Source organism: Tripterygium wilfordii, chromosome 13, assembly GCF_013401445.1.
Source record: "Tripterygium wilfordii isolate XIE 37 chromosome 13, ASM1340144v1, whole genome shotgun sequence".
NCBI classification, from domain to species: Eukaryota; Viridiplantae; Streptophyta; class Magnoliopsida; order Celastrales; family Celastraceae; genus Tripterygium; species Tripterygium wilfordii.
In genome coordinates, this window is record NC_052244.1 from 3732376 (window position 1) to 3754572 (window position 22197).

The 22197-nt window shown below is 38.7% G+C and overlaps 4 protein-coding genes and 1 pseudogene across 6 annotated transcripts; 4 read left to right on the forward strand and 1 right to left on the reverse strand.

Moving 5' to 3' along the window:
* Positions 1-832: 832 nt before the first annotated feature.
* On the forward strand, positions 833-4063 carry LOC120013704 (annotated as a pseudogene).
* Positions 4064-4080: 17 nt separating this feature from the next.
* LOC120013705 (pentatricopeptide repeat-containing protein At2g35030, mitochondrial-like) lies at positions 4081-9535 on the forward strand. Of its 2 annotated transcripts, XM_038865599.1 has the most exons (3): positions 4081-6704; positions 7384-7458; positions 8959-9535. In XM_038865599.1, the coding sequence occupies exon 1, from the start codon at positions 5068-5070 to the stop codon at positions 6616-6618; it is 1551 nt and encodes a 516-aa protein (XP_038721527.1). In that variant the 5' UTR covers positions 4081-5067; the 3' UTR covers positions 6619-6704; positions 7384-7458; positions 8959-9535. The 2 variants fall into 2 exon arrangements, with proteins under 2 accessions (XP_038721527.1, XP_038721526.1); XM_038865598.1 differs by having other exon boundaries at positions 7384-9535.
* A 924-nt stretch (positions 9536-10459) lies between these two features.
* On the forward strand, positions 10460-12604 carry LOC120012287 (uncharacterized protein At5g39865-like). Its single transcript, XM_038863635.1, has one exon. The coding sequence runs from the start codon at positions 11044-11046 to the stop codon at positions 12241-12243; it is 1200 nt and encodes a 399-aa protein (XP_038719563.1). The 5' UTR covers positions 10460-11043; the 3' UTR covers positions 12244-12604.
* Positions 12605-14243: 1639 nt separating this feature from the next.
* Positions 14244-16914, forward strand: LOC120013154 (AUGMIN subunit 1-like). Of its 2 annotated transcripts, XM_038864873.1 has the most exons (7): positions 14244-14441; positions 14514-14830; positions 15306-15438; positions 15518-15652; positions 15821-15944; positions 16450-16587; positions 16693-16800. In XM_038864873.1, exons 2-7 carry the CDS (start codon positions 14560-14562, stop codon positions 16798-16800), a joined length of 909 nt encoding a protein of 302 aa, XP_038720801.1. In that variant the 5' UTR covers positions 14244-14441; positions 14514-14559. The 2 variants fall into 2 exon arrangements, with proteins under 2 accessions (XP_038720801.1, XP_038720802.1); XM_038864874.1 differs by lacking the exon at positions 14244-14441 and having other exon boundaries at positions 14560-14830; positions 16693-16914.
* A 1527-nt stretch (positions 16915-18441) lies between these two features.
* On the reverse strand, positions 18442-22135 carry LOC120013156 (mitochondrial fission 1 protein A). The gene is made up of 5 exons (XM_038864876.1): positions 21922-22135; positions 20596-20734; positions 19522-19643; positions 18750-18813; positions 18442-18667 (listed from the first exon to the last, which is right to left on the reverse strand). Exons 1-5 carry the CDS (start codon positions 22012-22014, stop codon positions 18582-18584), a joined length of 504 nt encoding a protein of 167 aa, XP_038720804.1. The 5' UTR covers positions 22015-22135; the 3' UTR covers positions 18442-18581.
* Between the last annotated feature and the right edge of the window lie 62 nt (positions 22136-22197).

Here is a 22197-nt window from a genome sequence, read left to right on the forward strand (position 1 = left end):
AATAGTGTAAAATGAGCCAACAAGCTTCTTTTCAAAATATATGAGCTTCTCCCCAGGAAGCATAGCAGATCTAGTAGAACTACTCCAAAACTGTAGACATCACTCATTAATGTTAGCTTACTTGTTTGAAAGTACTCAGAATCCAGATAACCAAATGTTCCTTGGACTAGTGTGGTTACTTGAGACTCATCTAGAGGAATGGAGATAAGCGATGGCATATGCTTTTTGTGTAGCTATCCTTCGACGATTTTGGTAGGATAAGAAGTGAAGCAATTCGGGATGAATTTATGATCATATATGAATTCATGACACGTGTCATCATTTCATTAATCAATGCCAGTGTATCTGTCACATGAAATATTAATAAAAAATTAAAATTACACATCAACAACAACTGATAACGTCATCTTTTTAATGATGGAAACGTGGTCAAATGGTTACTTTGAACCATTCAAATGAGCTTGTTTGCCCAAAAAAAATGAAAATTACTAAGGCTCACCCTCATGAAAAGAGTGGACAATCCATCCCTTCTAGATAAGTCTATGAATGTCATATTAGTCTTTTCAAAAGTGAGCATCTAGAGTGTATTTTTTAGATCCAAAGATGTTTGATGAGGATGGACAGAAGGGTAGAGCTAAACGGGATGGATCTAAGAAGGTTTCAAAAAAAATAGAGGGATTTAGTTGACTTTTTTTTGTTAAATACATGGATTATTTCCTTATTATCCCTTAATATGATCATGAAAATGACTTACAACAGAAAAGTATTGAAGTAGTATAAATGTAGCTAAACTAAATAATTGACATTGGCTTTCAAGATTTGGACTTTTAAATGTATCTAAAACCGCAACAAATATTCTGAGTCTTTTCATTGTTGTTTTTTACTATTCGGCTGTCTTTGCAAGCACAGTTTCAAAAACCAGGGACTTGCAAATTGCAATTACCTAGAAGTTAAACCCAAAATTGCCCTGAAAAATGCTACCTTTGATTCGTTCTTCAACAGTTAGGAGACTACGCATCTTGAGCTGTGTCCAAGCTCGCAACCTTGTCTATCATTCTATAAACAATCCAATCACACCCAAAATTCACTTCCCCTATACAGATTGCAGCGAAAATTTAACCCTTGCGCTGTCCAATCATTTGATCACAAAATTAAGCAGACAAGGAAGAATCAATGACGCACGGAAACTGTTCGATAAGATGCGTGAAAGAGATGTGTTTACGTGGAAAGCAGTGATAACTGGGTATACAAAATGTGGGTTGATGGAAGAAGCGAGGAAACTGTTTGATAGAGTTGATGCGGAGAAGAATGTGGTGACGTGGACTGCCATGGTTTCGGGGTATGTGAGATTGAAGATGATTTCTGAGGCAGAGAAGTTGTTCGAGGATATGCCAGTGAGAGATGTGGTTTCTTGGAACACAATGATTGATGCGTATAAAAAAAATGGGATGATTGAAAAGGCTCTTGATTTGTTTGAGAGAATGCCCGAGAGGGATGTTATTTCGTGGAATATGATTATGACAGCATTGGAGCGTTGTGGGAGGATTGATGAAGCGAGGCAGTTGTTTGATGTGATGCCAACGAAGGATGTGATTTCTTGGACTGCTATGGTTACAGGGTTGGCAAGGAATGGAAGGATTCAGGAGGCTAGAGAGGTTTTTGAGATGATGCCGGAGAGAGACGTGTTTTCTTGGACTGCTATGGTTACAGGGTTGGTAAGGAATGGAAGAATTCAGCAGGCTAGAGAGGTTTTTGAGATGATGCCGGAGAGAAACATAGTTTCTTGGAATGCTATGGTTATAGGGTTGGCAAGGAATGGAAGGATTGAGGAGGCTAGAGAGGTTTTTGAGATGATGCCGGAGAGAGACGTGGTTTCTTGGAATGCTATGGTTACAGGGTTGCTAATGAATGGAAGGATTCAGGAGGCCAGAGAGGTTTTTGAGATGATGCCAGAGAGAAACATGGTTTCCTGGACTGCTATGGTTACAGGGTTGGCAATGAATGGAAGGATTCAAGAGGTCAGAGAGGTTTTTGAGATAATGCCGAAAAAAAATGTGGTTTCTTGGAATGCTATAGCTACAGGGTTGGCAAGGAATGGACGGATTCAGGAGGCCAGAGAAGTTTTTGAGATGATGCCGGAGAGAAACATGCTTTCTTGGAATGGCATGATTAATGGGTATGTTCTGAATTTGAGGCTAGATGAGGCTCTTGAGTTGTTTGAGAGGATGCCGGCAAGGAACGTGACCTCGTGGAATACAATGATTGCTGGGTTTATTCAGAATGGAGATTTGTGCAGTGCAAGGAATTGGTTTGATAAGATGCCCGCCAAGGATGTGGTTTCATGGAACACAATGATCAAAGGGTATATACAAGGTGGGCAACTGGAGGAATCATTAAAATCTTTTTCATGTATGTTGGCAGATGGTGAGGTGATGCCTGATGAGGCGACTTTTGTGTTGGTCCTGGGTGCTTGTTGTGGATTAACTGGCTTGAAGGAAGGACAACAAGTTCATCAGATGATATGTAAAACAGTCTATCAGAATAGTAAATATATTGTATCAGCACTCATAATTATGTACTCCAAATGTTGGGACTTAGGTGATGCTAGGAAAATGTTTAATGATGGAGTGAAATGCCAGAGGAACTTGATATCCTGGAATAGTATGATAACAGCCTATGCTCACCATGGATGTGGAAGAGAGGCAATCAACATATTCCATAAAATGCAGGACATAGGGCTCAAACCTAATGACGTAACTTATGTAGTGCTGCTAACTGCATGCAACCATGATGACTTAGTAGCGGAGGGCCTGAAGTTCTTTAATGAGCTGGTGAACGACACATCCATAAAATTGAGAGAGGATCACCTTGCCTGCTTGGTGAATCTCTGCAGTCGCGCAGGGAGGTTAAAAGACGCAGTTGATCCCATCAAGCGAATTGGTACTAAGCAATCATCTTTTTCGTGGAGGGCAGTTTTTGCCAAAATTCATTTCCATGGGGATGTGAAGCCTGGGAGCTTGTAGCAAAAGATCTTTTAGAGGCGAATCCATAAAATTCAGCTGCGTGCTTGATGCTGTCAAACATTTATGCTTCCACTGGGAAATTCAGGGAACAAAAGAAGTGAGGTTAAAAATGATGGACATGGGGTTCAAAAAGCATATCAATTGCAGTAGGATTGAAGTTGGGAACAGATTTTATATGTTTATAGGTGGTGACAACTGACAAGTTCCCTTCTCTTTCCAAGATAAATTATTACTTACTCCTCGTTCTCCATGCGAAAAGGAAAAAGCTTGGAGATGTACTAGTAATGGCTCAGTTGTGGATTAGAGTTTTTCTTTTGGTAACATAATCATTATCAACTTTTTTTTGTCAACTCTGATTCTGCAAAGAGTGAAGTTATCCAGATATGATATCGATTTGAAGGGTCATGTATTTTCAGGGTTGGCTTGATCCTTGAAATGATTTATGAAGACACTATGAATGTTGGTGGTCATTGGCGCTTTTGAGATCCTGTATATTGAAGCTTATAGAAAGAGAGATTATAATTAATTTTTAATGGTCCCGGATTTGCATTTGGCTATGAATATTGTGGGTTTATATGGAGAGACAAGTGATAGCTTTGATATATTGCATGTGATGGATTTCCTTCTGATAAAAGAAAGAGTATAAATTATCTAAAAATGAGAGAAATACATAAAGTCAGTGTTGTATGTAGAGACAGTCATCTCTCTGACGATGGAGAAAAGATGTTCTAGTTGTTGCCATTACTCTCATTAGCAGGGAGAATTGGGATTGTGAATTTGTGATTCTTTCACATCATTGGCCTAGTTTGTATCATTGGATTTGAGTTCATTCAGCAACAAAAAGGCACTAGGCTTTGCAATCGGCTTACGTTGAATTCATCAAGGCCTTGATAGTCTGTTGCTGCTGCTCATTGCTGCTCTCTCTCAACTGTTGCTTCTACCCCAAGAGCTTGGCCATTCTGCAGGCACTTGGTTGTGATGAATGCATACGAGGCCTTTGAAGCTGGCTGTAACTGTCCATTGCTTGCGTATAATAACTGTTGAATACTTGAATCTGCCTCTGGTGCTTGGCTACTCTGCAGGAACAAAACTATATCCGCATACAAGATAAGGATTACTCTTGCATGGTAAAATTATGAAGAAAAGGGAGGCCAGTCATGCTACTTTCTTGAAGACACAATTGGCTACAAACATGTGAAAACCATAAACAGTAGCAGCTGTCAGTCAACTATTGGATTTCTTTGTAATCAAACTGACAGAGTAACACCCTCCTTCTCCACTATGCTCACAATGCAAGAAGGAATCTTCTCAAGCTGGAACTCTACCAAACTCTTCCAACAGCTGGATGCTTTCTATTGGAGTTCCCAATGCAAAGCAATTATTTCTAAAGAAATAAAGTATAAGCTCTTCAATGTTATCAGTATCATTGCGAGCCAAAACTCAACCATGATTTGGAAACAACATCAGTAGTTGCTAACTGGAAACAATCTCCATAGTACTTGGATTTTCTTCCCTATCTAGACTACTACTCCAAAGCTATAGACATCCTCATTAATGTTAATGTTAGCTTACTTGTTTGAAAGTACTCAGGAGGATCCAGATAACCAAATGTTCCTTGGACTAGTGTAGTTACTTGAGACTCATCTAGAGGAATGGAGATAAGCAAGCAAGGGCAGATGATCTTTCTGTAGCCATCCTTAGACGATTTTCCTAGGATAAGAAGTGAACTCCATCGTGAGTAGGAATATGATCGTAGAGATTGTAATTCGAGACGAATTCATAATCATATGTCATTTCATGATACAACGGAAAAGTATTGAAGTAGTATAAATGTAGCTAAACTAAATAATTGACATTGGCTTTCAAGATTTGGACTTTTAAATGCATCTAAAACCGCAACAAATATTCAAGTCTTTTCATTGTTGTTTTTTACTATTCGGCTCTCTTTGCAATCACAGTTTCAAAAACTTTTGCTTTCACTTGTTTTCGCAGGGACTTGCAAATTGCAATTTCCTAGAAGTTAAACCCAAAATTGCCCTGAAAAATGTTACCTTTGTTTCGTTCTTCAACAGTATGGAGACTACGCATCTTGAGCTGTGTCCAAGCTCGCAACCTTGTCTATCATTCTATAAACAATCCAATCACACCCAAAATTCACTTCCCCCATACAGATTGCAGCGAAAATTTAACCCTTGCGCTGTCCAATCATTTGATCACAAAGTTAAGCAGACAAGGAAGAATCAATGACGCACGGAAACTGTTCGATAAGATGCGTGAAAGAGATGTGTTTACGTGGAAAGCAATGATAACTGGGTATACAAAATGTGGGTTGATGGAAGAAGCGAAGAAACTGTTTGATAGAGTTGATGCGGAGAAAATTGTGGTGACGTGGACTGCCATGGTTTGGGGGTATGTGAGATTGAATATGATTTCTGAGGCAGAGAGGTTGTTTGAGGATATGCCGGTGAGAGATGTGGTTTCTTGGAACACAATGATTGATGGGTATAAAAAAAATGGGATGATTGAAAAAGCTCTTGATTTGTTTGAGAGAATGCCCGAGAGGGATGTTATTTCGTGGAATATGATTATGACAGCATTGGAGCGTTGTGGGAGGATTGATGAAGCGAAGCAGTTGTTTGATGTGATGCCAACAAAGGATGCGATTTCTTGGAAAGCTATGATTACAGGGTTGGCAAGGAATGGAAGGATTCAAGAGGCTAGAGAGGTTTTTGAGATGATGCCGGAGAGAGACGTGTTTTCTTGGACTGCAATGGTTACAAGGTTGGCAAGGAATGGAAGGATTCAGGAGGCGAAAAAGGTTTTTGAGATGATGCCAGAGAGAAACATAATTTCTTGGAATGCTATGGTTACAGGGTTGGCAAGGAATGGAAGGATTCAGCAGGCCAGAGAGATTTTTGAGATGATGCCGGAGAGAAACATAATTTCTTGGACTGTTATGTTTACAGGGTTGGCAATGAATGGAAGAATTCAAGAGGCCATTGAGGTTTTTGAGATGATGCCGGAGAGAGACGTGTTTTCATGGAATGCTATGGTTAACGTGTTGGCAAGGAATGGAAGGATTCAGGAAGCTAGAGAGGTTTTTGAGATGATGCCGGAGAGAAACGTGGTTTCTTGGAATTCTATGGTTGCAGGGTTGGCAAGGAATGGACGGATTCAGGAGGCTAGAGAGATATTTGAGATGATGCCGGAGAGAAACATGGTTTCTTGGAATGCCATGATTAATGGGTATGCTCAACATGGATGTGGAAGAGAGGCAATCAACATATTCCATAAAATGCAGGACACAGGACTCAAACCTGATGACATCACTTATGTAGGGCTACTAACTGCATGCAACCATGATGGCTTAGTAGAGGAGGGCCTGAAGTTCTTTAATGAGCTATTGAACGACACATCCATAAAACTAAGAGAGGATCACCTTGCCTACTTGGTGAATCTCTGCAGTTGTGCAGGGAAGTTAAAAGATGCAGTTGATTCCATCAAGCGAAATGGTACTAAGCAATCATCTTTTTCATGGAGGGCAGTTTTTGCCAAAATTCATGTCCATGGGGATCTGAAGCCTGGGAGCTGGTAGCAAAAGAACTTTTAGAGGCGAATCCAGAAAATTCAGCTGTGTGCTTGATGCTGTCAAACATTTATGCTAGCACTGGGAAATTCAGGGTACACAAGAAGTTAGGTTAAAAATGATGTACATGGGGTTCAAAAAGCATACCAATTGCAGCAGGATTGAGGTTGGGAATATATTTTATATGTTTATTTGTGGTGACAAGTCCCATTCTCATCCCAAGATAATTTATTACTTGCTCCTCGATCTCCATGAAAAAATGAAAAAGCTTTCAGTAGTGATTAGAGTTTTTTTTTTGGTAACATGATTATTATCAAAAATCTTTTGTCAAATCTGATTCTACAAAGAGTGAAGTTGTCCAGATATGATTTCAGTTTTTAGGAGAGATTATAATTGATTTTTTATGGTCTCAGATTTGCATTTGGCTATGAATCTTGTGGGTCTACGTTATGTGGAGAGACAAATGATAGGTTTGATATATTGCATTTGCATGTGATGGCTTTCCTTCTGATAAAAGAAAGAAAGTAACAGTTATTTTGAAATGAGAGAAATACATAAAGGCAGTGTTGTATGTAGAGATAGTCACCTCTCTGACGATGGAGCAAAGATGTTCTAGTGTTGCCATTACTCATTAGCAGGGAGAATTGGGGTTGTGAATTTGTGATTCCTTTCTTTTGGACTAATGGACTGCATAACAGACTCTTGGTTGTGATGAATGCATACGACCATACGAGGCCTTGTAGCTGGCTCTAACTGTCCATTGCACTATTGCAGGCCTATATAATAACGGTTGAATCTGCCTCTGGTGCTTGGCTACGCTGCAGGAAGAAAACCATATCTGCATACAAGGTAAGGTTGGTCTCTTGCCTCAGGAGTTTGAATATTTTGAGATCAACCCAGGTAAGGTTCTTTGTCCAATGTAAGTACTACTCTTACATGGTAAAATTATGAAGAAAAGGGAGGCCATACATGCTACATTCTTGAAGACACAATTGGCTACCAACATGTGAACTTGTTATTTCATGCTTTGATTTTCAGATATTTTCATCTTCCTTAAATTTTGTTGGCAAAACTTGGCTTTCATAGGAAAATGTTTTGGTCCCAGACAGCTCTGCCTATGCTGTTTGGATTTGTAGATTGGATTTTTCCTTATAGTTATGTAGGAAACTGACAGGTCCTTAAGCCGTGTTGTTGCCACTTCCTGTCTGGCATACCTTGCTTGGTCCATTAAGTGCACAAACTTTGCTAGATTATTGTTGGGGGTCATGTGGATAGACCCAGAAAAGAAAAATATGAATCAAATTTGTTCTTGCAGGTGGTGTATTCTATCAGTTTAATCAAGTAATTATTTCTATAATTACTGCAAATTGGACATAGTTAAAGATTGTGGGAATCATTTTCTGGTTAGGCCCACTAAAATAATTTCCCAGTTCTTGTTGATGTAGGATTAGTGGCACATAATTCTCAAGAAAACCGATTAGTAGAATTGCGTGAAAAAATTTGATCGGAAGAATCGTTTTCGACATGGTGATCAACCCCACCATATTTTTGACAAATTCAATTGTTTAGGGCCTCAAATTGACCTTTTGCATGTGACTATGTGAGCATGAAATTTTCCCTTTGAAAAGATAGAAAAGAAAAGGTTGCAATTTGAAAAGTGCAGAGCATGGAAATGGATGAGACAAGGACTTCACTGGGCTCAATCAATCTCACACTGAAACAATAAAGGTGTGGTCATGTTTATAGGTGGTGACAAGTCCCATTCTCATCCCAAGATAATTTATTACTTACTCCTCGATCTCCATGAAAAAATGAAAAAGCTTGGAGATGTACCTAGTCATGGTTCAGTAGTGGATTAGAGTTTTTTTTTTGGTAACATGATTATTATCAAAAATCTTTTGTCAAATCTGATTCTACGAAGAGTGAAGTTGTCCAGATATGATTTCAATTTTTAGGAGAGATTATAATTGATTTTTTATGGTCTCAGATTTGCATTTGGCTATGAATCTTGTGGGTCTACGTTATGTGGAGAGACAAATGATAGGTTTGATATATTGCATTTGCATGAGATGGCTTTCCTTCTGATAAAAGAAAGAAAGTAACAGTTATTTTGAAATGAGAGAAATACATAAAGGCAGTGTTGTATGTAGAGATAGTCACCTCTCTGACGATGGAGCAAAGATGTTCTAGTGTTGCCATTACTCATTAGCAGGGAGAATTGGGGTTGTGAATTTGTGATTCCTTTCTTTTGGACTAATGGACTGCATAACAGACTCTTGGTTGTGATGAATGCAAACGACTATAGGAGGCCTTTGTAGCTGGCTCTAACTGTCCATTGCACTATTGCAGGCCTATATAATAACTGTTGAATCTGCCTCTGGAGCTTGGCTACTCTGCAGGAACAAAACCATATCTGCATACAAGGTAAGGTTGGTCTCTTGCCTCAGGAGTTTGAATATTTTGAGATCAACCCAGGTAAGGTTCTTTGTCCGATGTAAGTACTACTCTTACAAGGTAAATTATGAAGAAAAGGGAGGCCCGTCATGCTACATTGTTGAAGACACAACTGACTACAAACATGTGAAAACCAGAAACAGTAGCAGCTGTCCGTCAACAACTACTTTGGTTATGCATTTCTTTGTAATTAATGTGAACTTGTTATTCATGCTTTGATTTTCAGATATTTTCATCTTCCTTAAATTTTGTTGGCAAAACTTGGCTTTCACAGGAAAATGTTTTGGTCCCAGACAGCTCTGCCTATGCTGTTTGGATTTGTAGATTGGATTTTTCCTTATAGTTATGTAGGAAACTGACAGGTCCTTAATCCGTGTTGTTGCCACTTCCTGTCTAGCATACCTTGCTTGGTCCATTAAGTGCACAAACTTTGCTAGATTATTGTTGGGGGTCATGTGGATAGACCCAGAAAAGAAAATATGAATCAAATTTGTTCTTGCAGGTGGTGTATTCTATCAGTTTAATCAAGTAATTATTTCTATAATAACTGCAAATTGGATATAGTGAAAGATTGTGGGAATCATTTTCTGGTTAGGCCCACTAAAATAATTTCTCAGTTCTTGTTGATGTAGGGATTAGTGGCACATAATTATTAAGAAAACCGACTAATAGAATTGCGTGAAAAAAATTTGATTGGAAGAGTCGTTTTGACGTGGTGATCAATCCCACCATATTTTTGACAAATTCAACTGTTTTAAGGCCTCAAATTGACCTTTAATGTTGTAGGGATATTTTCATAATTTTGTGTTTTTTTAATACACTCAGGCCTCAGATGAGATTGACGATGAACGCTTTTGCATGTGAGCATGAAATTTTCCCTTTGAAAAAGATAGAAAAGAAAAGGTTGCAATTTGAAAAGTGCAGAGCATGGAAATGGATGAGACAAGGACTTCACTGGGCTCAATCAATCTCACACTGAAACAATAAAGGTGTGGTCATGTTTTGGATTGAAATTGGCTAGAATGCTGAATGGTGTGGTCCAGCCCAATTTGTCATATGTCCATTTCAGTCTGCTGGCTCCTGGCACCTATTATGATTATTGATTCCCATGTTTTAATTTTACATTTTTTATCAATTAATCCACATGGGTTTATCTTAAAATTTTAACTTGATTATATTTGCAATGATTTCTTCTTTATTTACTTACCATTGCACATGTTTTTATTCCATCTACCACTTCAAGACAAAATAGAGAGATCATTATTTGTATAATCACAATCTAATAAGATGATGGAAAACTTACTACATGACAAACGAAGGCATAATCAAGCCCCATAATTGAGGAGGTAAATTGGTTCAAAAACAAATCATGTATAATCAAGTTGTGAGTTGTGACAGAGCTTTCAAGAAGGGCTATGAATAAAAGAATGGCCATGAAAGTGACCAACTTTTTCAGACCAACATCAAAAGCCTTTTGTTTTAGGCATTGTTGTTTCCTAATTAAGAGTCTTGGTTCTTGGATGATTCCATTAGGAAAAGAGACTGTCAAAAATTTAGCCATTGACGAAACACAAAAACCCATTCAGGACATTAATCAAACACATTGTAGGCATCAAATCCAGTAGGACCAATATCATCACCATCATCATCGTTAAAGCAAGGAACATCATTAATGTCATCTTCTTTACCACCCCAACTCTTCTTGAAAGCTGTCTTTCACCAACATATTACACCTTCTCTTTCTTCCTTTTGATCAAAGCCTCTCCCAAAAATGCACCCAATCTATCTCTAGATTTCTCTCTGACCAAACAGAAAATCCCATCATCACCAAGTCTCTCCACAAATGCAAGACACCACAAACCCAAAAGTGGAGTAAAAGAGAAAGAAGAGCTTTCTCAATCAGCGTTGAAAAATCCAATCCCGAAAAAGAAGAGTAACAGAGAAAGTAGAGGCAGTCTAGAGAGAGAGAGACAGCCATTCATGGGCTGCTCTGCTTCAAGACCCAATACTCTCCTCACCAAGCACAACCACCACCCCGAAGAAAACCCTTCTTCCTATTCATCTTTGGACTCTGCATTCTCTTCACCAACCCCTAGAGCTCTCTCTCTTCCAACTCCTCTGGTTCACCACCCAGCTTTGAAGAAAGGGGACACCCACCATCTTGTTTCTCTCACCTCCACCACCTATGGCTCTCTCCTCCTCATTGACCCCATCAAACCCAAGTTGAACGGCCAGGATCTCCGTAAACAACAACCCCTATCATCACCACCCAAAACTCCCATAAATAACAAGGCTCAAAACCCAGCTACCCAAGACCCTCCAGTTGAGTCAATGTCCCCTGACTCTGTCATCAACACCTGGGAGCTGATGGACGGTCTTGATGACGAACTTGATCTTGAAATGGGTCCTTCTGTAAACCCCATTCCGTCCAATCATGGCCGTCAAATTGAGAATCCCTCGAAACCCATTTCAATTTCTGTTAATGCAAATGTTGCCCAAGAGTGTTTTGATTCAGTTGTGTCTGAAGATAGAAAGCCCTTGTGGAAGCATTTATCAGAGGAATCACTGCTATCAAAGTTAGACCCAAATGTGGTTTCAAGTTATAGGCGTGCATTGTCATCTAGGCAATTGGGTTATACCAACAGTCCAGTCAAATGCATAAAGTCCTTGGAGTCCAGTCCCACGTGTACTCTGTCAACAGTCAGTTGTATGTATCAGCTGCCAGGAACAGAGAACAAAATTGTGTTGTATTTTACTAGTTTGAGAGGAATTCGAAAGACTTTTGAAGATTGTTGTGCTGTTAGAATGATATTTAGGGGTCTCCGGGTTCCGGTTGATGAGAGGGATATTTCTATGGATTCAATGTATAGAAAGGAGTTGCAAAATGCACTTAAGGGGAAAGTAGTTAGTTTGCCGCAAGTGTTTGTTAGGGGAAAGTACATTGGGGGTGTGGAGGAGGTCAGGCAGCTCAATGAGATTGGTGAATTGACAAAGCTTTTGGAGGGATTCCCAGTAAGGGATCCTAGGTTGGTTTGTGAGAGCTGTGGGGATGCAAGGTTCTTGCCATGCCCAAACTGTAATGGTAGTAGAAAGGTGTTTGAGGAAGAGGAGGGGCAGTTGAGAAGGTGCTTGGATTGTAACGAGAACGGTTTGATTCGGTGCCCTGGTTGCTGCCACTGATGAGGCTAATCGGTGCTGCTGCCTGCTGATGCCTAACTTTTGGTAATTGTTTGAGGAATCCGTAAAGACAGCTGCTTCATCTTGCTGCATTTGTGTCTATTTTTTTTGGGGTTTTGCTTGCGAATTGTTTATTTTAATATGTTTATATGATGTTTAGATTTCTGGATATTATTGCTCAATCTCTCCCTGAGCAACAAGAAATCATGATAATAAAAAAAAAGAAGAAAAATTCGTCATTGTCTGTTTTCTTATGTAAAAGTTCTTGTGTGTGTTTTAGATGTTGGATTGAAAATGTAAATTGCTTCTCCTGTGTGTGTATATTTGTCTCAGCCAGATGAGTGATCTTATGAGTTTGGTTCTATGCTGCCTTGTGAACTTGCTTCCTACTTGAATTATTACCCTTTCCTTCATTTTTGTAGTATATAAAGCAAGTATGATTCTGGTAGCACATATTAGCAAACTTGCAAATTAAATTGGCCATCTCTGTGGTATTTACGTATGGGGAGAAAACCCTCGGATGAGCAGCAGTATACTTGAAAGTGATGTTTGTTCGCAATCAAAATGGCCATGGCCTCCATGCTCTGATGTCAGGCTGGCCGTAATGGTGCAATAGGGAAGTCCTTTGAATCCACATTCTGTGATTTGATGTCATTTTCATTCAATGAGTAGAGGAGATTGATAAACCTTAGAGGTACACAAGTAATCCCAATCTTGATTTGGGTAGGAAGGATTGATTATAAAGAGTTTAGTAACGATTAGTTTTCTAGCTAAGTCTCTTTGCTAATATCTACATTTACTTGACACAACCTACATCTCCATCTGTGACTCGAATCGTCACATCTTGGAAGCTGGTAGCCAGGATTTCACTGCATTGCTTTATTCATTATTCCTATACTGTGAGGACATTTACCAGCTTGTTATGTTACCTGTAAATGATGTCAATTAGGTTAATTGCTTTGTGTGTATTAAGTTTTTCAATGGCTAATCTCATTAGTCAACCGGGCTGAATCCTACGTATTTTAGTACGACTGATCAATGAAATCTCGAGTCCTTTGGCCTAGATCAGAAACTTTGATGGCTTTATATTTGCCAACTCTAGTGCCTCTCTCTGTTTGCAGCTTGTGTTGCCTAGAATGTCATTCTTCTACTCCTTGACATGCTTTGGTTTTTTTTTTTTCAGCGATATTACGCATAACTATCCATGATAGAAATGAATGGAGAAAACGAATATACGTAATAAATTCTCGTTAATGTTCTCATAAACTCATTAGCCGGCTCAAATTTTTGGGATAAAGACTTTGATGATGATGGTGACGACAAGAATGTGCTTTTAGGTTGTATTTCCACTATTTCATGACTCTGCCCCATTAAAGGTCCCAATTGTTTTTAAAGTCTGCTTAACAAAACATCATTTCTTGGAATCTCTTTTCAGATAAAAGTTATTTGGGTCCTTTTTCTTTAGCAACAAAGTTATGGGGTCCTATGATCGATCGGCCTTTGTAGGTTCATTTCCCTCTCTGTTTTAATAAACCAATTGATCCTAGTTGTAGTACTGTACGTATCTAAACCCAATCTTCATTGGCACTGAATCTGGACTCAAACCCATACAAAAATAACCAACGTGGCCCCACAAAGAAAGCCCAACCTTGTAATTTCAAGGCCCGGACTGGCCTAGTCCAGCCCATCATCTTCAAGTGTACTGCAGGCGCTAGTCGCGTGGATTTCTAATTTAGTTTTATTATGTTGGACACGGTTTATATTCTTTTAATTTGAAAAACAAAAAAGGGTTTAAAATAAATATTTTATGGATATTATTTTATTTTCAACTATGTCTTAATTTACAATAATTCTTTTTTTTTTTCCCTTTTTCTGCTCCACCAAAAATTTCTGCTTCTGCACAAATGGAAAAAAAAGAAAGAAAAAAATTAAAAAATTTGTTTAAATTAATTTGAATTTAATGCTTTTACGGTTTTGCCCTCTCTTTCGACATCTTCAGCCATCTGTCATTTACGGATTTACCTTTGCTGTCAAATTCTCCATCGACGTAGTCGCCGATCTCCGCCGGCGACGGTTCTCTCTCATCGCGCAATTGTCTCTCTCCTCAGATCTCCATGCTCTGGCACTCTCTCACTCACGATATTTCTATCTGCATATTTAATTTACTGACTTGCTCTCTCTAGAACCGGCGACGCATTCAGGTATCGTCTCTGCTAGTTCTAGATCGATTTCACTGATAACTTGTTTCCTATTTAAATCTTATTCATCGATAGGTTTTGGCAAATTTTACTGAGTCTCAATTGAGAGAACCAGATAGAAATGAGCGATATAATCTCCGGAGTTTTTGATACTCCGGGAACTGAAGCATCTGCAGCGAAAGCGGGAACTGAAGCTTCTCGTATTGCAGAAGTGAAGGCGTGGCTTTCCTCGCAATTTGATGCTGTTGGAAAAGAAGTCCCTGAGTTTGAGTACACTCCTCGCAGTGTCTCTCATTTGTATAACTTAGCAACTGTTTCACAAGCCAATACCCAGGCTGCCGGCATTGTCGCTAATGATTTCCGCCAAAAAGCCTCCGAGTACCGCTCGCAAGGTATTGAGGGTTTCTTACAAATACCATAACAGTTGTTTTTTTTTATTTTATTTCTGCAATAATATATTTCGTTCGTAAACATTGTTTCTTAGATAGGATTTAGAACTGAGAAGCCAAGGAGGTGATGGATGTTAAATGAATTTGATTATGCAATAGGACGAAATAGTAGTTATTAGAGCTTTTTCTTATCGTTTCTTGTTTAAATCTTGGTTCTGGTGGAGAGTAGTTCTCAAATTATATTTTACTTATCCGCATTTTGATGTTCATTATCTCAGAATGGTAATCTTTATCAGCATCATGGACAATCCAGTGTGTTTTTAAAATGGTTTTTCATTGATTTTGTCTATTAAGGATAGTTGTTTCTGTGAAACTTGGTTTCTGCAGAGGAGATATTGTTAAATAAAATTTTTTTACCGCTTTTTGTAATTCATTACTAACTCACAGAACAATTTTTCTGTGAATAATCTGGCTGTAGCTGCGAGGATTAAGGAGATATTGGAAAATGTGGGATTAGCCCAGGAGAGTTTGCCATCAAACGTGGTTGCATCAGCACAAGTTCTTGCAAATGTGGCGAATTTGTTGAATATAAGAGACACTGAACTGAGTAGGTTAGATTTCATTTCTGCGTGCCATTCTCATCTTGCTCTGGGTTTTTTTAAAATTTCTAATTTTGGAAATTGCATTCAGTTTTCTTGTAGCAGTGGGGGATATTTCTTTAAGAAAGATTGGAGTGGAGGAGAAGAGGTCTAAAGTGCAGAAGGAATCCAAAATTCTTCTTGACTACACTCGGAAAGCCATAGCAAGGCTAACGTATTTAAAACGGTTAGTTGGTGAAAGAAATGTTAATTAGATGTATTGAAATGCCCTGTCTCTCTCTATTCTCTCTCTCTCCCCCTCCCTGAGAAAACACTGAACGGGATCTATAGAGAAGGCCCGTTTTACAAAATGATTAACATTATCTCTAATGTTCCTCTGCATTTATTTTGCTAGAACACTCGCGCAACTAGAAGACGAGATTGCCCCTTGTGAGGCTCAAATGGGGAATTGGAAGACAAACTTGCAAGTCATGGCGTCAAAGGAGCGCCAATACCTGCAGCAGCATTCGAACTACAAGGTATCAATTCTCTGTTACCACTGCCAACTTACAGAATTGAAAAGCTGAAGCTGCAAAGAATAGAATCAATGTATGAATAAGAGTGTGATTCTTGTAAGTTCTTCTGCTAGGAGTTTCCTTTTGGTACTAATCAAAAAAGAAACAACTTCCTTTTGGTTTAAAATAATTATGATAACTCGCAAATCAGCAGATTAGGTTTCTTTGAACAATGTTGAGCAGGGAAACTGTGGTAGTTCTCAGGTATTAAACTACCAAGGCAACTTTGATAATGGACGTAAAAAATATTCTGCATGGAGAATATCTAATTGCTAGCACTGAGGTGTTTAATTACCATGGTTACATGTATTATGACATATGTGTTGAAATAAAGCATATGGGAAAATGTTTTGTATGACATTGTGGATTTTTATAAAATAAAAATCCACTGGTTGGCTCATTCAATAGCTTACTTTCATTTTTTTAAGAAATATTTGCTGCATTTCATACTGGAAATATTTTGTTGCAGGCACTTCTCAATCGTGTAGGTTATACACCAGAGATTAGCCATGGTGTGTTGGTCGAAATGGCAGAGCACAGAAAAGAGCTGGAAAAGAAAACTAAGCCCATCTTAGACACGCTGAGGAGTTACCAAGACTTGCCTCCGGTAATTCTGTGGTTGACGTAACATGAGTGCCATGCATACAATTATTTTCAGTGGGATAGTGAGTTTTTCTTTTGCCGGGGTCTCATTTTCTTTCGGTGTTTGCAGGATAAAGCTTTAGCTGCTTTAGCAATTGAGGACAAGAAAAGGCAGTATGCTGTTGCTGAGAAGTATCTGGAGGATGTATTGCATTCAGCACTTTCAACCTCAGATTAGCAGTATGAGGAATATAAGTTGTTTTGTGTTTCTGCTCATTTTAATCTTGCTTTGTTACCACTGAAGTATTTTTAATCTTGCTTTATTAAGCTGATGCTCGTTTCTCTTGTTCAATTTGTGTTCTTTTGTGTGTGTGATGGCATAGAAAGATATATTGGACTTGCAAGTGAAGCCAACCATGGAGTATAAACTGTGACATTCGTGCAAGTGAAGCCAACCATGGAGTATAAAAATATATCTTAATTCAAGAATTTTTGATAACCATTAATGTCGTCCCTGCATCGCATGGACCGACAAAAAACCCCCCGGAGGAGACTCCTACGGGTTCCTCACTACTGCCTTAAAGGCTTTTCCGAACGACTAGTTTCAGTAGGAGTAGAGTTGACCCACAAGTCACATGCAATATCCATAAATCACATGTCGGTTAAGTCCTAGGTCAAACCCTATTGTAGAAATGTTGCCAAATCAGTGAAATCGCAATGAGTTTTAGAACTGGCGACCTCTCCTGCACATATGCTAAGAAATTTAAACATCTAACTTAACCAATTAAATCAACGATTTCTCACAGGAAAACCTGGCACGTTTGACTCAAAAACATTGCTCATCAACTTGTTTCACCCTTCAATCAGGCTCTCCATAATGACTTAATGAGTAAGCTTGTTTCTCTTAAGAAAATCAACTCTATTCTTGCTTTGCTTAGAAAGCCTAGATGAAGTGTATAGACCTCCCATACCAGGACAGATAAAATGCTGCCTTTGATTGTGCATTTGTTGATTGATTAGACTTGTGGTGGGGAAGGCTATAGGACAGAATGCCTTCCGGTGGATTGATGATATAAGTGAACAATGGGACAAGTAACGAAAATGTCTCTCTACTTACAAAAAAGGTCAACTAGACTCTTCTTTTTGTTTTCGTGCCAATGAAGCCCCTCTACTATGAAAAACAATCCACGTCATCCACTAACGGCAATGTCAACATCATTTGACGGAAAATGAGTTCGAAGAACTAACGTGGTCCGTTTTTCATGATAGAGGGGCTTCATTGGCACGAAAAAAAGTAGAGTAACCTTATTAACCCTTTTTTGTAAGTAAATGAACCTTTTCGTTATTTGTCTGGTGAACAAATAAATGTCGGCAAACATCCGGGATCATCTTCAGAGTTCGGACGCCTGTGACTGATTAATGCAAATGGCTGTAAGGACGACTATTCGGCACCTTTTGAATGTGCATTTCTACTGTCAATAGGTTATTTGTTTCAGATAAAAATTCAAAACACTGTTCAATTTGGCCACACCAACATGCAGGGGCGAAGCCAGGACTTCGTATGAGAGGGGTTGCATTAAATTTGAGGGGGGTCGGCTGCCCCCCTTAGGATAGTGTAGCTTCGCCCATGCCAACATGGACGGAAACTAGGCATTACTTGCCACTGTTGCCGAACGGTGCATACTCCGGCTGGCCCAGCTGTTAGTTTCAACCCTGTCCGATCATCTGTGCAAACCTGAAACCCTACAACATACATTTCGAGCAAAACCCAAAAACTGACACCTTACAATCTGAGACTGTATACTACACAAAAAACTCATTAATTCACAGATGACAATTACATGCCATGCTCACCTTGTATCTCGGCGAAGTATATAGATACAGACAAACTCTACTATATTCAGATCCTTTATTTAAGATGTTTCAAAAAAAAAAGTAGAGAACACCCAAGGGAAAAAAAAAAGAAAAAAGAAGGCATGTCTTGAACATTATTTATTTTGCACATCAGGATGGCGACCATCATTTCTTGCGAGCCAATGCTGCAGCAACACCACCAGCTATAAGTCCCACGGCAGTAGCAGTAATGCCTATTCCAATTACACCATCTGCAAGGCAACATAGGTATTAAATCCTCTAGTTCGATACTGTCATGATATCAGCAAAACTCCATGACATTCTAAGCCTTACCCTTTGCTATTTTATCTTCAATTGCCTTCTTAAGGGAAAGAGCCTGCCTCCAGTCAGGTGCAATCTACAAACCCAGACCCCATTTGATTAGAAGCCCAAGATTATGCCTAGAAATCATATTAGATGCTAACATATATCGTTTTTGCATATAAAAATCATGTCCAAAGTGACAGTACCGAAGTATTGTAATTGCTCATTGTTGCAAACTAAAGGCTTTTCAACAAAACTATCAGCGCTCCTTAGGGCTTGAACCAAGGGTGAGGTTCAAGTCCCTTCTCATGCTAATAATAACAATAAGAAAATGACCTTAAAAAAAGAATTAAATTATCAGCCCTGAGCTTATAATCATATTGGGAAAAAAATCCCATCCTAATATAACAAGAAAAAATGAAAAAAAAAAAAAAAACAAAAACAAAGGGAAGATCAATCAAATCATTACCCCCTGTAGAGAGAGATTTTGTTTGATTGTTCACTGGGGATGGGGGGCTTCAACCCATGCGCTTAGGCGATTTGTTTGATTGTTCACTGGGGATGGGGGCTTCAACCCATGCGCTTAGGAGAGGTGGCGAGGAGCTTGGCCACTTGAACTAGTGAAGCTCTTCAAGGACTGGGGGAAGATGCCTATTTATTATTAAATTTTTTTTACAGAATTTTGGTAGCCTAGTGATATTTTACATTTCAAATGCAATTCCAAATTCCCTAATAAGAAGAAAAAAAAAGTGCAATTCAGAATTCAAAAAGCAAAAAAAAACATTAATGGCAAGGAGCAAACCTCCAAACACTGTTCTACAAGCTGCCGACTCCTTGAATATTGACCACTTCTAAAGTATCCAACAGCCAAGAGATAAAGCTTCTCTCTGTGCTGCAAGGGTGTGCTATTGTTTGCTAGCGACGCTGCAAAAAGAAGATTATCAAGCTCAAGAAAGAAAATACATCTCATAGCCATAGCAATTGGGTAGTAAATCTATCAATTGCAAAAGATGAAATGAAATATTCTATGAGGATTCAAAAGTGCGATGACTGAGAAACATCATACATCTACAAGATTTCCAAGACAAGTTCAGAGACAAATAAAAGAAAGTGGGAAGAAAGACAGACAAACAGCCCATTGTGAAGGTAGATTGCAAATGGAGCTATAACAGAAGAAACAGGGGGATAGAGAAAATGATTAAACAAAGATTTCAAAGAGGTCAAATAGACGATTCATGCATTGATCATATCGAGAAATGATGACTTGAAGCTTTGCTGCCCTAAAATACACAAAGATAAAGGAGCTGTCCCAGTACATTCCAAGAAAAATATTGAAGATCATTAATGGAAAATGACTATAATTTATGAAATATGTCATGAAACAAAACGCATGCAAAGATAGAGGAAAATGCATCCATGGAGGGAAAAAATATGTATCGTTAATCGTGAAAATGCCAAAACTATAATTTTGTTGAAATTAGATGAGCAACCAAAGTACGAATTGAAAAGGCATAATTGGAAAAAAAGAGAGCAGCCCACACATAAACGGAGGATCTATGATAAATATCAAAAACACTATTTGAACACAAGTATCCAAAATTCAGCAAAACGCACAGTGATACACAAGAAAAAAGCATCAATATCTAATTATATATATATATATATGGCAAAAAGAAATCTAAACTCGGGGCATTCTGAGAATTGACAATAGCATCAACTTTCACATGGGTCGGCATAGACCACAAGTACAACAGAAGAGTATTGACATTCACATGGAAGACATTACACTAAAAGTGACTTCAATGATTCTGAAAATAGAATTGCCCTACACGGTTACAGTTAAAGCCAAAGGGAATGTTCAGTTTATTTACTTCACCTTCAAGCATAGCTATCCCACGCTGCACATCTTCTGGTTGTCTAGAGTGAACAAGAGCCCATGACAAACGCATGATACTCTCACGCTTGAGGTCCTCCGAGTCAGCATCAGCAGCATCTGCAACTTCTCTCTCACAGCCCTGCCAAGGAAAGGCAAGGTTCGAAAATAAAAATTTATGGAACACCCCGAAAAGCTGCCAAAAAACTTGCAATTTCTTAAATGCCCAATTCACTGGGCTCCTATATCAATATCAATATCAGTAACAGGGTCAATGAAGGGAAAAAAGTAAGTTGCATTACCCCTGCAATATATAGGGCTGTTTCTGCGGTTTAGACCTATGATGCTTAATTTGCTATGGAGCAACTTTACCACAGTGCCACATGGATTGCTCTCACACATAAATAACGTAAGGGCGAAAACATTGCTTTTCCACCACAGGAACACGAAATCCTACGAGTACATTTTTTCTTTCCTTTTTTTTTGTAACATGTCAAAACTCTCTGTGATATGGCCCCACATTGAACCACCCATGAAGACTAAAACCTAGAAGATAGTAATAGTTACCCAAAAGTCATAACACTTACATTATATTCAATCTAAGAACTGTAAATGAGATTCGAATGCAAGAGCTCCCTATTTACAACTAGTCCCATAGTTCCATTCCTTTTCCACTAGGCTGCGCTATATGGTAAATGAGCATCAAGCATGTAATCAACAATTATAACATGAGTAAAACCAATCCTAGCAGGTCCAATTGGTTCCAATGGGAAAATCAGTACTTGAATGACTCAAGGTTATGTTCCATCTCTCATTGCTTTTTCCCAAAGTTTCAAAGCCTGATGAAAAAAGAACCACTTGCAAGTACGTATAACTTGTCTGATTTTGCCATGTTAAGCGTTAGCCCTGGTAGACAAGGGCACGGACATGTATATGCACCAAAGGATAAGGAAAACAAATCATAAAATAGAATTTTCGGGAAATATGGACAAAAGCTAAACCAACCTCCAAGAAATTAATACATGTTCCTAAAGATAAACCTGAAAACGCCTAAAATTAATCCAATCTAAAAACGATTCTGCATTCGGATCCAATGAAATTCAAAAGTTGCACAATAAACAACACTCACGGGGATACTATTAATTTCCAGCAAAGAAACAACAATTCAACTCGAGCAAGAAATCCATCTATTCTTAAAATCTTCTTACCAATATTCACAAGCTTCAGTTATTTCTCTCGGAAGCCAAACAGGACATGCTAATTTTAAATCGAATCAGGCACGAAAGAAACACCTCAATTATACAGCGATAAAAGTAAACAGAGCATTACGTGGATGACGTCGCGGTCGCACCATGGGATCTGATCACCGCCCCCAAAGAAGGCAGCGACCGAGTCGAAGAACCCGCTGATCTTCGCTTCCATTTGCGAAGTGATTAAGCAACCGTTGTTTGAAATAGGAAGTAGACCTGAAGAAGAAACAGTGAGATCGATTGATTTGGGCTTTATTTCTTAATTTTTTAGGTTTTGGGTGGGCTTCTTTTTTTTTTTTTTTTTTTTTCTGTATTGATTTCTACGTTGTTGTAGGGTTTCTTTTCTTCTGTAATT